This window comes from Eublepharis macularius, chromosome 6, assembly GCF_028583425.1.
Source record: "Eublepharis macularius isolate TG4126 chromosome 6, MPM_Emac_v1.0, whole genome shotgun sequence".
Classification (NCBI taxonomy): domain Eukaryota; kingdom Metazoa; phylum Chordata; class Lepidosauria; order Squamata; family Eublepharidae; genus Eublepharis; species Eublepharis macularius.
Genome location: NC_072795.1, coordinates 83,229,551 through 83,246,545, shown reverse-complemented (window position 1 = coordinate 83,246,545; position 16,995 = coordinate 83,229,551). Strand labels below are relative to the sequence as shown.

The 16,995-nt window shown below is 40.8% G+C and overlaps 1 protein-coding gene across 1 annotated transcript in view; it reads left to right on the top strand.

Annotated features, from left to right (window-relative positions):
• Positions 1-2,121: 2,121 nt before the first annotated feature.
• The window catches only part of CACUL1 (CDK2 associated cullin domain 1), an 80,380-nt gene continuing 65,506 nt past the window's right edge, over positions 2,122-16,995 (top strand). The window contains exons 1-3 of the mRNA XM_054984184.1: positions 2,122-2,668; positions 6,083-6,209; positions 15,159-15,261. Coding sequence (XP_054840159.1) covers positions 2,317-2,668; positions 6,083-6,209; positions 15,159-15,261 — 582 coding nt within the window. The 5' untranslated portion in view covers positions 2,122-2,316. The remainder of the gene's footprint in view (positions 2,669-6,082; positions 6,210-15,158; positions 15,262-16,995) is intronic.

Here is a 16,995-nt window from a genome sequence, read left to right as displayed (position 1 = left end):
ATTTATACACCACTTTTCTCTGCAATGGGGACCCAAAGTGATGCTCAATATTTCCCTCTCTTCCATTTTATCCTCACAACAACCCTGTGATGTTGGTTAGGCTGAGAGTGTAAGGATACCCTATGCATACTTACTTTGGAGTAAGTTCCACTGAATTAGTGGGACTTATTTCTGAGTATTCATATAAAGGATGGAGCTGTGCACAAATACTTTACGAATATTATTTTATCCATTTTGTTGACATTTTTTTGAGAAACATTATTGCTACTCATATTTTGAAGGTGAGGTGATGGGATGAAGATAGTGAGTTAACCTAAGGCTGTTCTACAGAACCTCTCTGAAGAAAAAAATGAATTCAGGTCCAACATACTGGAGAAATAATCTCAGTGAGAACCTGTAACCCGGAGCACTCACCTGCTCTTGAATTTACTAATTATTTGCATATTGTTCTCTAAACTTTACACAGTAATGGGAATTAAGTAAAGGAAATATTATGTAGGAAAATACTGAAAATTTTCTAATAAAACAGCTGTTTGGGGCAATATGTTTTATTTGTGTGATTTAGAAAAACTATAGGTTGCTTGAAAACTAATTATTTTGAATTTAAGCAATTGATGAATGGAAACATTACACCACTAGATGGAGATATTTCCTAAAACCACTAGCTAAATTATCCTTGGACTAGGGTACACATTTCCTTTTGCTTCCAGTTTATTCAAATTCTATGACAAATTGTCTTGAAATTACATTTACTTAACTAGAACATGAGTTAGTGACTAGCCCCTGCTGCCTATATGAATCAAATCTTCATCAAATTGCATCTATTGATGATGGTGATTTGTACTACTAAGTGAAAGAAGGAACTAGTTACTTGGCCAAATAGTCAGATCAGAGCCAGGCTACTTTTTAAATTAAAACTACCTATCTCTCCCACAGTTTTCAAGATTTTAAAAAATATATATATCTTGCCATGTGGTGCTACAAAACACTTAAAATAATTAGGCAACAATAAATTCAACGCATTACTTTTTGTATCCAGTGCTCCATGGCTCAAGAACAGGACTCACAAACATGGATCCTTGTGCAGTTTACACAAAGTCCTCCCAAATCCAGTGTCAAATTACACATCACATCCATATCCATGGGCTGCATCTGAAAAAAAAGTGGTTCAAGTGCTTCATGGCGCAGCCAGTGCAAAAATATGGTCCTAGCGCATGAATTTGCTTGACTCCTCAGAACAGATGGATTTCCCTGAAATTCAGCACCCTACACCATGTTGCATTCATGTTCAGATACTGCATTACAAAACACACACACATGCAAAACAAAACAGTGTTTTGTGGCTATGTCAGGGTGTAAACACAAGGATCTTTATGGATCCTTTTGATTTCTACCCAGATCTGCTCCCTATCAAATCAGTTCACATTCACATCCCAGGATTGCAATATGATGTGTTACAACTGTGATTTTGTTGTAGTCTATGAGGGTTTGTAATCTGCAATTTGTGGTGAATTTTGTGTGACTCTGTAAAAATCACGTGAATTCAGGAGGATCCATGCTGTGATCCATCTTTTTGCACTGAAATGGTATTGGCACAAAGCTTGGTAGATCCATGTTATATTGTGTAATCTGTTAACTTGGATGTGGAACTCCATGTAACAATTGTGAAGACTCATGAGTACCTGTATCTTGGATCCATGGGTTGGTGCCATGGCAGTGTCACAAAGCACTGGATGTTTCGGACAGTGCTGTCTGTGGACATGCGCATTATGATTTGAAGAGTACAAGTAATCTGATTTCACTGCTTTTGTACAATTTCATTTGATTTCAGTGCTTTGCATCCATGCTTTTGTGCCATATTTGCAGTGCAAAGTACTGGAGCCCTGACTAACGCGACTAAGATTGTCATTTCGGCTGCGGCACACCCGTCCTCCGACACAGACGGATGGAAAACTGCACGACTTTGCCTCTGGTGTCATGGCGACATGTTACAAAACTCCGCCCTTCCCGGCAGAAAAAAGGCATTAGCTAAACTACAATTCCCAAAAGTCTTTATATCAAGAGGCGACCGGCGCATAAACAAACTTCCGTGGCTGGCCAACAATGTCGCGTTGACGCGGGCGGCTTTACGGCAGAGAGGGAATCGCTTCCTGTGGGTCCGCTCCGGAGCTGTCGGCTGCCTTCGTTCTCTGTAGCTCGGCGACGTGACGCCTGCGGCTTTGCGATGGGAGGAAGCCGATTGTGACAGTCCCCTCCCTCCCCCGCTCTCCATCTCTCTCCCCGCCCGGGCCGAGCGGCCCTCCGCGGCCTATCGGGATGGAGGAGGAGAGCATGGAGGAGGAGGGGGGCGGCGGCAGCATCAGCAGCAGCAGCAGCTACGAGGCCTTAATGGACGACCAAAACCACAACAACTGGGAGGCGGCGGCGGCGGGGGGAGGAGAAAGGGGTAGCTACGGCCACCCCCCGCTGCCGCCTCCCCTGCTTTCCCCGGCGGAGCCCCGCGAGGAGTGCGCTCATGGGGGCCCCCTGCGCCCACAAGAGGACTTCGAGATCCAGATGCTGTCCGAGGCTGCCAATGGGCGAGGGAAGGGCTGCGAGCCGGCGCCGGGCAGAGGGGGGGCCGCCGCCGGCATCAACCTCAACATTAACCCCTCGGTCTCCAAGTTCTGTGAGTGACGCCTTGGCTGCCCTCCGAGCGGTCCAAGATGGGCTTGAGCGCTGTATCTCCCCAACCCACCGAGTGCACTAGTTTTATTTATGGGTATTTTGCGGAGGAAATGGAGAGCCCTGAACTGCCTTTGGTCTCCCCTCCCCTGCCCCAATAAATCCTGTTGCCGCAGCCCGTTTTCCATGCATCTAGGTTGCCAAACTTTGAGACGAGTCAGTGTTTGTGTGTTTTGTCTGGAGGTCTCCTACTAAGGCGGACAAGAGCTTGAGTCTTCAGTCTATTCAAGTGTGCCAATAGGTTGTTCAGTGCCCCCCTTAACGTGTGTTGAGTGTGCATCTACTGAAGAGCATTGCCCAGGGACATATTAAGAAGTGAGGAGTTGCAAAAGAAAAAAAAAATCCTGATGGGAAGTCTTGTTAGTTACAGCAAACCCAAAAGGAATCTCTTGATACCATAAAAACTGATAGACAGTCCTGTGCAGAAGTACGCCAGCCATTGACTGGAGTAGCTTTGTAGGGTTGCACTAGCAATGTAGTATATACTTCTGTGGACTAGAGGCCATTTGATTAGTTCTGGGAATAGTGGTCTTTGTGGGCAGTGGCATGAGTTTGCAGGAAGGAAAAAATGTGTGTGTGTCAGAAAGGCAACAAAAAGCAAGAGTTAAAGCCTGTTCAGTTTTTCTTATATTCAAGCATAGTGCCCATTCCCAATAGTATCAAAAAGTGTTAATGCAGTATTGCCACACAATTCTAATCTACAGAATTTTTAACCTAATTTCCCAACATTCCACTAATGCACTATTCCACTAATAATGGTCAGCGGCAAGTATATTTTGTTACCCTGGTGAGTTAGGAGATGGGGAGCCTCTTTGGCTGCTAACCTGAACACAGCCACTGGGTGGGATTAATTGGGGTGTATGTATGAAATGTGACCCCTTCGATCTCTTTTCTTCAAAAGGGATATGGGATTATGAGAGGAACTGTCTCTTTCCCCTGGTATTCCAGTCCTTTTGAATATGCAGAGAAGGAAGGAATGAATCTCATTTCCTATCCCCCCCTTTCCCCTTTTCCTGTTTACTTCTCAGTTTCCTAGTGTTTATTTTGTTTTTCTTCTGGCTCATCCTTTTCTGTCCACCCCCCGCCCCCCCCATGCACACTTTTGACTCTCATTGTCTGAGAGCTAAGCTACAAGTGACGCCTGACACAGGTTGGACACTTGTCAGCTTCCCTCAAGTTTTGATGGGAAATGTAGGCAGTCTGGTCTTGTTGCTTGGCTGTCCATTTAATTGAAGTTTACAGAGCAGCAGTCTACGAGAGGGAGAACATGCGGTTGGGAGGGGAGTGCAGACGTTGGGCTCTCGCTGGGTGCCCCCCTTCCCCTCTGCTGGGTGTGTGTGTGTGTGGTTTCTATAAACTTCAATTAAATGGAGAGCCAAGCTGTAAGACCATTTCCCATCAAAACATGAGGTAAGCTGACAAGTGTCCAACCTGTGTCAGGCGTCACTTGTAGCTTGGCTCTTTGCTGGACAGCCCAGTGTTCTCTTCCCACTAAAGCATAGTGAAAAAATGTCCTTCGTCCAAGCCGTGGAATCCTAAATGAAGGGAGTTCCTTCTGCTTTCTTGACTTTTTCACCCCTCCCAACCCCTTTTGGTCACCACATTGTTTTTCTTAATTGTAAGGGTGGTGATGGAAGTTCACTCTGTTTTTAATGTGTTTTCCCACCCCTGTGTTGATATGTATATAACGTTAGTTTTAATCTTTTAAGGAACTGCTGGCTAGGAGAAAATACTGACTGGCTATCAAACCCAGCTGCAATTTGTAGTCCCCTGGTTACTATGCTTATTTAAAATATATATAATTGAGCTTTGTATAGCAAATCATATAGATTGTGCCTCTTTTGACCAATGATTTTATTTTTTTTCTCTATGCCTATGTATGTGAGAGAGTTAAATCTGCTATCAGATGATATGTTTCAAGTTTGATGAAATGGGCTGTAATCCATGAAAGCTTAGACCCCCATGAATCTCAGTCTTTAATTTCCCACAAGTCTTTAAAAAAAATCTAATCCATAAGTATTCGTTTGATTTGTTCTTTTAGTGTGCCTTGTTACCTGTCACCTTTTAAGAGAGAGTTCTACCATAAAGCTTTTAGCCAGTGTTTAAGTCCTTTCTGCTTCCTGCCTATCCTGTGATCTTGATGTTTGTGTTAATTTTGAATACATGCAGTGGTATTGCCTTGCTGGTTGTGTGACCTTGGCCTTTTAAAGCACAAGAGATAAAGCTGCCTTCCTTGCTTCTACCCTTCTGCTTATGAGAGGAAAGCATAAGAATAATGGCCAGATCTCAGAGCTTGCCTGTGTTTTACGCTGGAAATAAGGGGAGTGTATTTGAGCCTGGCTTTGTGTGTACATGATAAAGACTTGCATGTGTTTTGACCAAGGGACTTTTTTGTCTAAGGAAGAGGTAGAAGCAGGTTACAAATAACAGCTTCTCAGATGTGCTGAAAAGCCTTAGCATTAGTACCTTGTTTTGTAAAAAGGAAGGTAAGTATTATTGATAGGAACAGTGCGTGTGTTGAGATAGGCACTATACATCCAAAGTTGACCACTGCCTGAATTATTTGTTATAATAGAAATCTCACTTCAATAAAACTAGAGTAAGTGACTTGAAGGCCCTACTCTGTTTTAGAGTGATTCTGCACACGTTGGATAATGCTCTTCCAATCCTCTTTATAGATCATTTGGAACGGATTTTTTTGTGTGCGGAACAAAAAATCCACCTCAAACGATTGATAAAGTGCATTGAAAGTGCACTATCCAACATGTGCGGAATCATCCTTAAATACTAATATTGTCCAATAGATATGTGCATGCCTACTTTTTTTGTTTAAGCAGACAGAAGCACTTGTTAAGATCTGCAGTAGCACCCTAGTTATAAGCAAAATGGAAATAGTGATCAAGGTGCCAATCTGCTGTTGAAGCATCTCTTGTGTAAATTCCTTATAATTATATTTATTTACTTCATTCATGCTCCACTTTTCTCCCCAGTGGGGGCCCATAGTGATTCTCTCCTTCATTTTATCTTCACAACAACCCTGTAAGTTAGGGTAGGCTGAGAATGTGTGATAGCCCAAGGTCACCTAATAGGGTTCTGTGGAAGAGTGGGGATTCAAACCTTAGTCTCCCAGATCCTAGTCTAACAGAGACCCATTATACCACACTGCCCCTCAAGAACTTCACTATAGCAAAGTACATAAACATTTTACTTAGATCAGGAAACAATTTGCCAACACTTTTTACATCTGTAAATGTATGACTTAAGGTGTAATTTTGTCAGCATTTAATTTTTTGTGTGCTGATACGTCCTTTAGTTAAGTTCTCAGTGCAATAAAATAATACTTTCTTTTCTCCTATAGTAATGAATGTTATAACAATAGAAGATTACAAGAGCACATATTGGCCAAAGTTGGATAGTGCCATAGATCAACTTTTAACTCAGAGTCCTGGTGACTACATCCCTATCTCCTATGAACAAATATACAGGTGAGGAAACCTTTGTATAGTTCTGTTACGGTACGGGTGACTGTATTCAACCTTATATTTGTAGACCTTAATGCCAGTGTCCTTTTTCCTTAGGCACTAGTATGAATTCCAGCATTGGATAATAATGCTTGAGCAGCCAGATATCTTGGAATTTTAAACTCCTTCATGTGCTTGGTAGTATGGGCAACTGACTTCAAGGAAACTTTCTTTGGTCTTGTAATCTTGTACTGTGCATTAACATAAAGAAGGGCTTTAAGGAAGAACAAACCTCTAACTGTTGTGGCATAGCATATATGCTTTGCACATGTTCAGACCATTTTTTGAGACACTCATGGGGCCTCATCAAAACACAGTACTTGCAAGGTTTGTTTCACACTATTACATTTAGTAAAGCTATAGTTGGGGGAAGGTCTTCTTCCCATGAATTCTGTGATCAAAACTAGCTCCACTGAACAGAATGGAATATATCATCCTGGCTAGTCATGGAGTCTGTGTTTGTGGTGCTTCTGATCATTTAAATTAGACGCTGTATCAGGGGCAAGAGGGGTCATATGAGAACTTTGTTGCTATGGGCATCCCTTCCCAGGGGTCTGTTAGCCTCATACATCCCTCTCCCTCCTGCTCCCTTCAGCCCCAGAGCAGGCAAGAACCTTACTGGCTCCAACCACTCTGGTCTGGGAGTTGAGCTAGGGACAGCCCATATCACGCCCCCCTTCCCTTCACCCTTCTTAACAGTGCCCTTGTACTGGTGAGGGCGTTGCCAAGTGATTGGTCGAGTTTGAGATGAGAGGACCTGGGCAAAGTAAAACAAGCTGCTTTGGTGAACAGAGCAATCACCAAAGAAGGTGCGAAAAGAAATGTTTGTGAGCAACAGTTTAAAAGGGTTAGTTTTTAATTACATAGCATGAGGCTGTATATTCATGCAATGTCTGATTTGATTTGATTTGATTTATTACAGTTAATAACCATTACATCCATTTGCAAACATAGATACCGGACTCGAAGTGCACTGCTTCAGTATAAAAGTAATTATATAAAACCTTAAAAAACAATATAAATACAGAGATTTGATCTTTCAAAGTTAAAACATAGAAACGAATGCCACTCCTTTACATAGTCTCTGCAGATTTGATAAACTGTAGCCAGAAATCTGACTCTAGCAAGCATGATCTGAGGGTTAGAACCCGATAGGAGCTTATTGATTAGCTCCATATCCAGAAGGCTCAAAAATGTCTTCGATATAGTTTGAATATATTTTACACATATTTCTTGGTAGAACTTACAGACAAGCATGATATGTTCAATTGTTTGTACTTTGCCGGTCTCGCAAGAGCAGACACACTCAGCCATTGGGATCTTTTTATAATGGACTTCAAGTACTGCAGATGGAAATATACTGCATCAGGCCAAAGAAAAAGCCTTCAATGGGACGGAATTTCCAGACTTGATAAATAGGGAGCTGGAGGGACCACATATCTCGTTTGTGGGGGGTTAGAAAATTCGAGACTTTAGCGATATCCTTCTGTCTCTCAACATCTAACATTTGTTGTTTAACCACAGCCCTTGCCTGGTCCGGGACCATCATCTGGAGAGATTCAAATAAAAAGCCTAACATAGTTAATTTCTGGTAGATAACTGAGTTTAAGACAAGTATTAATTGAAGCCAGGGTTACGCTGGTCTCTATTCTCAGCAACCCGGTTTCCAAACATAAAACCACATTTGAAACGCTACACAGAAATCTAAATATTGCTCTTAAAAATTTAGATTGAATTTTCTCCAAAGGAGCTAGACTTGAAGAGGTTGGACCCAATGCTGTCCCATATATGAGTTGTGGCACTGTCCTAGAAAGATATAATTTAAGAGCTACTGGAATGTATTGCCCTGCTTTGGTATAGAAAAGTCTGGTGATACCTTGCACAGATTTCCAGCCAGAATTTGTAGCATATTCATGATGGGCCTTTTTTGCCCCAGTAGATTGAATCATAAACCCTAGGTACTTGTAAGTTGCCATCTGTTGTAACCTATGACCCTTTATACTCCACTCCAAGAGCCATTACTTTTGTCTTTTGGTATTTAATCTCTAGGTGATTTAGGTCGCAAGACTGTGTTTGCAAAAAGTAGGGCTACTATATGTCGGTCTGTCAGGGAGGGGGGATGAGTGTCACCTAAGTGAAGGTTGTTAATCTAATTGTTGACGTAAATAGCAAAGAGGGTCAAAACGTAGCCTTGCTTAACTCCTTTTGTTGTTTCTGAAAAGGCACTAACCTTCCCATCGAATGTGTTACCTGGATAAACCTGCTCTGAAACTTTCTGCCTCTCTTTTTAAATTAAGAAGGGCAGACATGCTTGATGCTTGCTTGGTTTATTATTGCAGCAAAAGCCAGTAAAACAAGACAATTCTGAGATAGGGATAAATTGTCACATCAAACCATAGTGATAAGTGAAACATTAATAGGAATTTAATGAGATAAGAACAGTGGGAATAGGCAAAAAAAACCAATTAAACCACGTTTTCAGTTAAAAGCAATCTGCATTTCTTAACAGCTAAAGAGCAAAATTTAGCCACAGCATACGTCACTGAGCTCTGAGTGTCTTCTAAAAGGAAGTTACGCAAAACTTCTGGTCTAAAAACAAGGTACAACTGCAAAGGATTAAATCTGGTCAAGAGGGGCAATATGAAGCAGGCTGGATTCATGCAGTGTTTAAATTTTTTGGTAAACGAATTTCATTAATCCATTCACAATGTTATGCGCAGAGCCAGAGGTTTCTGGAAGAATATTGGGCAGTTTTTCTATCTAGAAGATATTATCGCAGATGCTTGGTTTTACAGTTCTCAAAACTGAATTTGTGTCTGAAGAGATCATGTCTCTTCAGACACAGGAAAAAGGTTATAAAATAAACACAGTTGAGAAAAGGACCTTAATCCCATTGTTCCTTTGCAAATTTTTGTATGCAGAACCAACCCCTTACCTCTTAAGTGCTAAGTTTCAAAAAATTCAATGAATAGAAGATTGTTGGGAATAGAATAGATCTGCACAAGAAGCTAAGTGTGAGGAGTCTTTATGTAGAAAACCATGATTTAAATCTTGTCTTACTGACTAGTGATTTAAATCATGATTTAAATTGATTTGATTTAAATCAAATTCACCTTGGTATGTAGCTTAGAGACCCAGATTCATAGCACTCTCTAAGAAGCTGTAAATTTAAAAGATTCATTTGTATACTGAAAACCTGGATAGCAAAAACTTCATGTAATTTATTCACTCTCCCAAGAAATCTGGGGAGCTGAGGGGGGAATTTTTGAACCAAATTCCACCAAATTTGCAGGGAACCTACCCCTGACTATCCACTAAAGACCCCCCTCCCCAAGTTTCAGGAAGATTGGATTCCAGGGTCCAATTCTATGGACCCCTGAATAAGGTGCCCCCAGCCACTCTCCATTGTTTCCTTTGGGGGAAGCATTTCCAACAGGCTCTCAGGCAAAAAATCAAATGTGTAAGGCTGTCAGTGGCCAAAGACACACTCCCAAATGCAAGCGCATCCCAGAGAAAACCCAAGAGAATCAAACTGAAGTCCCCCCCCCACAAACCAAAGTGCCCCCTAAACAAGCTGCCCCCCATTGTTTCCTATGATGGGAAAATTTCCAAGCTGGCTCTCGGGCAGAAACACAGTGGGCAAGGCAGCCACTGGCCAGAGGAACACTCCCAAATGCAAGCTCAACTCAGAAAAAGCTCAATAGAACCAAACTGAATCAAGGGAATGGAATCCCCCCGGAACCAAAGTGAAGCAAAGGGACCGACATCAAATCAGAGAATCATGCCAAAACATAGAATTCCACTCAAACCAAACTGAATCAAGGAATACTGTTACAACTTAGCCCAGCTGGATCATTATCACTCACAGAAGCCAGGAAGACATACAAGTGGAGCTCATACATGGATTGGCCACTTACTCCCCCTCCCCCTTCCTCTTCTCACCTTTTGGGAAAAAAAACCATGGGGGATTTATTCATTTATATCATTTATAGTCCGCCTTTCTCACTGATTCTCAAGGTGGATTACATAGTGTGAGATTAGTACTATCAGGATCAAGGACATTTCCATACAATGTCATGGACATTTCTACAATGTCATAGGATTTTACAAAGACACAGCATTAGAAAGGATCCAATACAGAGTTGAAGAATTACTGAAACAGATCATAATCAATTCTAGGAGTGACATTAGATAACATGAAGTACAGGTAGTACAGGAGTACATATTCGAGCAACAGATAATATGTTGCTCGAAGTCTATGGTCCCTAACTCATTAGCGAAGCATTTGAGACCCTCTACCTATAATACTTCCCTTCTATCTGAGTAAAAAGCCTCTTTGAATAATTCCATATTGCATCGTTTGCAGAAAGCCAGGAGAATGGGGACTCTCCTGACCTCCTCAGACAGACTGTTCCATAGGGTAGGGGCCACCACAGAGAAAGCCCATGTGCAGGCTGCTGTTGATTTCGCCCATGTGCAGGCTGGCACCTGCAAGAGACCCTGTTCAGTTGAGCGAAGCTGCCATGGACGGACATAAGGAGTGAGGCAATCTCGTAGGTATGCTGGGCCAAGGCCGTGAAGTGCTTTGTATGTAAGAACCAATACCTTGAATTGAGCATGTTAACTGATAGGTCAATGGAGTGACTGTAGGATGGGAGGGATGCCAGGGAAACATCCAGCCAAGAGGCTGAAGCCATGCTTTCTGGAGTTAATCCGGATTAATTTGGATTTATCTGGGGATCTTGATCCATGAATTGGATCTAGGATTCTCTCATTTGATCTGGGAAATCTCAATTTAGCTGGATTGGCAAAAATCTGGCCCTTTGAACTGGTTCCCGGACCCAGATTGTCCACCTCTGGCTCTCATTGCATGTGTTCAAAACCTTCATTTCTGCCAGTGTTAATAATGTAAACCTGAGCAGATTTAGCTGTTGGTTTTGTTATGTGCGGAACCTTTTTGACTAGTATGTCTTCAGCATTAATGCATGACCTATGAGCCTTCTGTTGTAAGTAAGAGCATTGTTGCTTGCAGTGAGTGTCGCACTGAGCAGTGAAAAGGCTGGAGTTACAGAGCTGTTGGGTCCTCTTCATCTTCTCATGAATCCGTTCCTACTTTTTGCTAGGTAGAACTCAAGGAGCTGAAATTTAATTTACAACTGGAATAATCAGTTACTAAAATGGAGCAAACTTTAGCTTATTTGAAATGTCTAGTTAATATAAATGTGCTAGAATAGATGATGTAATTGGTAAGTGTTGAGATGGAAGAATTTTCCAGATTTTAGATACTTTATCAAGTTGACTGATCATCTGTTAACTTAAAACAAATGGTTTTGCATGGTGCTTAATAGAGTTTTTCAAGGAACGTACTGGAAACTGTTCGCTGTTTCCTTTGCTCAGATCAGTCAAGCTTCATAACTGCATAAAAATATAGTTGCTTAACCATCCATAAATGAAAATATGTTGGGGAAACATCCAAGTACTATTTGAATGGAACGAGAACAGAGGAGGAGAGCTTGTGTGGGTATTGCTGGTTAGATGTTTTATTTTAGGGAGGAATTGACTACTAGGTTCTTAGTCCCTTTGATTCTAATACAGTATTTATGTCAACATGTGCTGTGGCACTGGGGATGGGAAGCTTAATATCTTCTACAATGAACCTTCAGCTAGTTGGCAGAGAAACATTATACAGTACTGTTCCCCTGGAGGATCCCATGCACATGAACAGAAGATTAGAATTTGTGTTACTATTTTATCTCTGCTTTGCTCTTCACTAAATAAGAAGGGAAATCTGCAGTGGTTAACAGGCCTCCTGGCACTTGGTATAGGGGTGGTCACTTTGTGACCGCTCCATGGAGCAGAAGATACTGAGATATGATCTGAAGCCACGAAGCTTTTTCCATTGCTGAGATAGATGCTTGAACCTGGGTCTCATGTTCAAAGCTAGCATGCCGTCTGATGTACAATACTGGCACCTCTATGACCTTCCTCTGATCCCTTTTATACTTACCTATGTGAGGACAGAGAAGGCAGGCATTCATCCTTTTCTCTAGACTGTGAGACTGTGCCACATAAGTACAAGAGATATAATATATCTGCTTCCCCTTTCTCTGGTGTACTGGAAATCCTTGTTTGGTGGTAGAGGAGGACAAACATATGGTAGAGGAAGAAATACATTATATCTGCATATGGCACAAAAGGCAATTGTAAACAAGTCCTGTTGAACTGAATGTGACGATTATATTACCTTTAATTGATCTTAGTTATGGTGAAATGTTCTGGATGTGCGTGTAGTGTATAGTATCTTCAAATGATACTAGTGTTATCCAGAAAGTCAAACCGAATAATAAAAATATATCTTTGCTTTTTAAACTGTCCCTGGTACTTGTATTTTTGAGTTTTGTACTTGGACTCTTTTGAACATCTGCTCATGGAAATAATTGCAAAATATTTTGGGTAATGTGAAGCTTAAAATTTTTTGCCATTAATTTCTGATTAAATGTAAGCATTGCATTTATTATAACTTGGTCAAATGTAATTCTTTCATGTAGATAATTGAGGGGAGGGAGTTGGCAGATAACATTTTGTTTCTGGAACATGTTTAAGATGCTGAAATATTTCGACAAGAATGACAATTCTAGATGTTTTCAGTGGTTTAGATTCAGTTTGCCTGTGTCTTACTCTTATCTCTTACCTAATCAAATTGATGTGCTGAAGATAATTTATTCTACATATTTCTTTTAAATTGTAACCTTTTTAAAGTTAATGGATGGAAATCTTGGGGTGCTTCCTGATGTGTGTGGAGATTTACCTTCTATTGATATTTGTCCAGAAACTGCATCCTGAAACTGATGCACACTTCATCCTGTGATTTATTCATGTTTGCATTCCACTTCTTGTTCTTGGTTTTGCACAAAGTCTTGTACCTCCTTAAAGAGATGAAGGAAACATAAAGATTAGTATTTGGAATGTGGATGAGAGTGCTAGTCTGGATATGCTCTTAGGGTGCCTTTAAACATTTATCTTCATATGTCTGTATGGAACTGGAATATAGGAGGGCATCCACAAGCCAGATATCAGCAGTGCAATTGTTTGTGCTGATTATTAAATATACTAATAGTAAGCACACACTGTGGTGTGTGTGTGTGTACTAGCAACTATTCAAAATTACTTATTTGTTTATTTAACTCCAGTCTCCTCCCCACCCTAATAAAGTACCTGCAATTTACATTCCATTTTAAGGTCTGGTGAATAAAACAGACTTACGGCACCTCCTTAAAAGTTTCCCAGGATGGAGTCCCCCAACCAAAGTTTCCAAGCATGGCATCCCCTACTCCCTGGGAGCTTATTCCATGGAGTGGGAGCAACCACAGAAAATCCACAGACATTGTCACTGCTAGTCAGGTCTCCTTTAATGATGAAACAACCACAAGGATATTGTAATTGGTGCACAGGGACATATGTAGAGGGAGAGTTGCTCCTTCAGATATGTGGTTCCTGGGCTGTGAAGGGCTTTAAAAGTCATAACCAGCACCTTGAATTGAACTTGGAAATAAACTGGCAGCCAATTAAGCTATTTTGAAATGGGTAAGATGTGTTTCTGACAGCCAGCTTCTAGCAATTATCAGGCCACCATATTCTGAACCAGTAGAAAAGAAGAGTGAGCGAGCTGTGGCTCACAAAAGCTTATACTCTACCACAAATTTTGTTAGTCTTATAGGTGCTACTGGACTCTTGCTCTTTTTTACTGCTACAGACAGACTAACATGGCTACCCATCTTGTTCTGTATTCTGAACCAACTGCCATTTCTGTTTTCTTCCAGGGCACTCCAATCTGTATAATTACACTGTGTAATCTGCCTTTAGTCTCATTGAGCAAATTGGACTATAAATAACATAAATAAAGCCTACAGTACTTAGTCCAACAGTGAGATTGTAAAAACATGGATTAGCACATCTAGGAAATTGGAGAGAGTGGGTGCCCCAGATGGTAGAAGGCTCTCAGCTCCCCCAGCAATCTGCTTTTTCAAATAGCAAGGCTAGCTCCATAAGTACCAAACTCTTAACCTGCTCTACGACTCTATTCCATCTACCATTGCTGTGTCCAGACCCTTCTCAACCAGCATTACCTCTTTCCTGTCTGCATTCAGCTTCAGCTTGTTCTGCCTTCACACCATCACCTCAAAATGCTGATTCAGGCCAGGACGGACACCTTTGGGGGTTAGATAATGAAATGTAGCACTGGGTATCAGCTACAGAACTTTGGATGATCTTATTCTGCAGCCTCATATAAATATGGAAGAGCCCTGAGGCACCCCATAGGGTAGAATCCATCTAATTGATTCTGCTCGCATCACATCATTTAATGATGTTAACTCCACAGCCTGCAATATGTCTAATGATACTGACTTTTGCTTCTGGGTTTGTGGCTGTCACTGCTGGGAAAGTTGATAGAGGGAGGTTGGTATAACTTCGTAAAATTTAGTCTTGCCTTGGTATCGTGAGCAGGTTATTTAATAAATTTACTGTATTAAATTTAGTGTTTGAAGGGAAACACCAGAGTTTCCAGAAATACCAAATTCCTTTCATGATGGCGTTAAACATCATTTATAAACTGGCCCACAGTAACAGGAGCTATAATTACTCTTCTCTGCAGTTTCACAGATCTACTGCCATTGCCCAGTAAGGCTACATCAGCCTTAACTTTTTTTTGAAGTATGTACGTTTCTTTATGGGAAAATCAGACCCACTGCCATTGTACCTATTTACAGTGAGGTTTGTGTTTAGAATTAATGTTGCTGAAATTGCCAGTTAGTATTTTAAAGTCAGATTTCTGCTGGCTTAATACTTCTTGTTTTTCTCCCTATGCTACAAACTGTTATGCATTCATCATTGTTCCTGTATTTATTTCTGCAGTTGTGTGTATAAATGTGTGTGCCAGCAGCATTCGGAACAGATGTATAGTGACCTAATAAAAAAGATAACTAACCACTTAGAGAGAGTCTCAAAGGAGCTGCAGGTAAGAAGCCGTACAATTTTGTTTTCCTGGGATTTAGCATTTTGTTGGGAATAATATACCAATGATCATCTGAAGGGATTGTTGTCACAGCTGATCGCTATCTACAGTAAATCTTCTGTATGAGAAACAATGTAGCACAGTAGTCTTTAAACGATGCCTCTCTTGTAAAAGGTCATTTTTAAAAAGCTATTGTGAACCAGCAGTTAAATCATATGTTGTGAGACAGCCCTAAGTTTTGTGCACATCTGGTTGCACCTGGAATTAGGTCAAAGTGAGCAAGAACCAGAACAGTTACTGAAGAGTGTTTCTGAGGACAGATTGGTTTCATGGGATATATATATATCCCATGAGAGGTGTGTGTGTGTGTGTGTGTCTTTTAGTTCACAAAGGTTTCTGTACCTGATCATTTCAAGGCAGTTCTTAATAACTGTAGACAGGGCAGTCTGATCCAACTGCTGAGATACAAACATTTACAATATGACACTTTTGTGTTAATCTAAAATATAGAGTTGTTTCCTTTCGCCTGATAAAGGTTAGGCAACTATTGTGCCAAAGAAGTGGGAAGTACATTAACAAGACAAGTATAAAATAAGGAAATGAAAGAAACGGTTAAGAAATACACTTCCTGGCCAACTGCTGTCATTTATAATATAACTTCATATTTTTGTTCCATTCTGCTTGTGTTTGTTCCTGATGATTTTAAATGTATATGCCTCTAGCTTGCCTTATGAAGACTTACCTTTAATTCAGTTACATTTTGTTAACAACAAATAATTCAGGAATTTAAAACCAAGTTAGATGTCTGAAGGGGAATGCATTTTTTACTTTAAAATAATATAAAATATTTCATTTCATTTTTAAGTGATGTTTTGCTACACTAGTGATTTTCTAATGATAGCTGTATGGTGTATGGTAAACATTCTTGTGGAATTTTGTCAGTTTTTAAAAAAATTAATGAAATCCCTGTGATCTCTGGTGCTGAACAGTTGGTTTTCTCACTGGAAAATATTTTGCTTTATATGCTAGTTACTCCACCATCTCCAGATCAGGAAGTCTTGTGAGCCTTCTACGACTTTGCTTGTTAACAGTCTGGTATCACTGAACTCTTGATACTCTGTATCTTTCTGGTGAATGTTTCACCTATGTAGCTATTTTTCCTTTGAAGTTTTGGCAGGGGAGCAATTTAACAGCCTGGAGCTCACTTCTCAGTCCACAAAATGTGTTGCAGTTGTTAACTTCTTAACAGTTCTGTGAATATGCTAATCAAAGCTTGAGGCCAAATCAGAATTTTGCTTCATTCTATCCACTGTAATCTACTAGTCCATAAACCAAGCCAGTCACCTAGATCATGAAGCAATAGGGTGTGGACTGGGACTACTTTGACATGAAGCTCACTAGGTGCCCTTGGGCCAGTCAGTTGCTCTCTGTTTAATCAGCCTCAACTGATTGCAATGGAGGGTAAAAAGAAAAGGGGAGGGGGGACTATGTGCAGAGGAGGGCAGGGTAAGAATCTTGGCATTATGGTTTACTAACGTTGCATTTGAAGCAACATCACTCAACTTTGGAAGCTCTTCAGATAAAGTACTTTGATTCCAACCTGGTATGTCTCAATTTAGATTGAATTGTGATGTGGCAATCCTGCCATGTCCTGATTGCTCAGTGTGCTTGCTTGTTCTTTGGCACACAATCAGCACTTTTTTAGCACATGCTGCCTCTGTGCTGTTGTGTATAAGT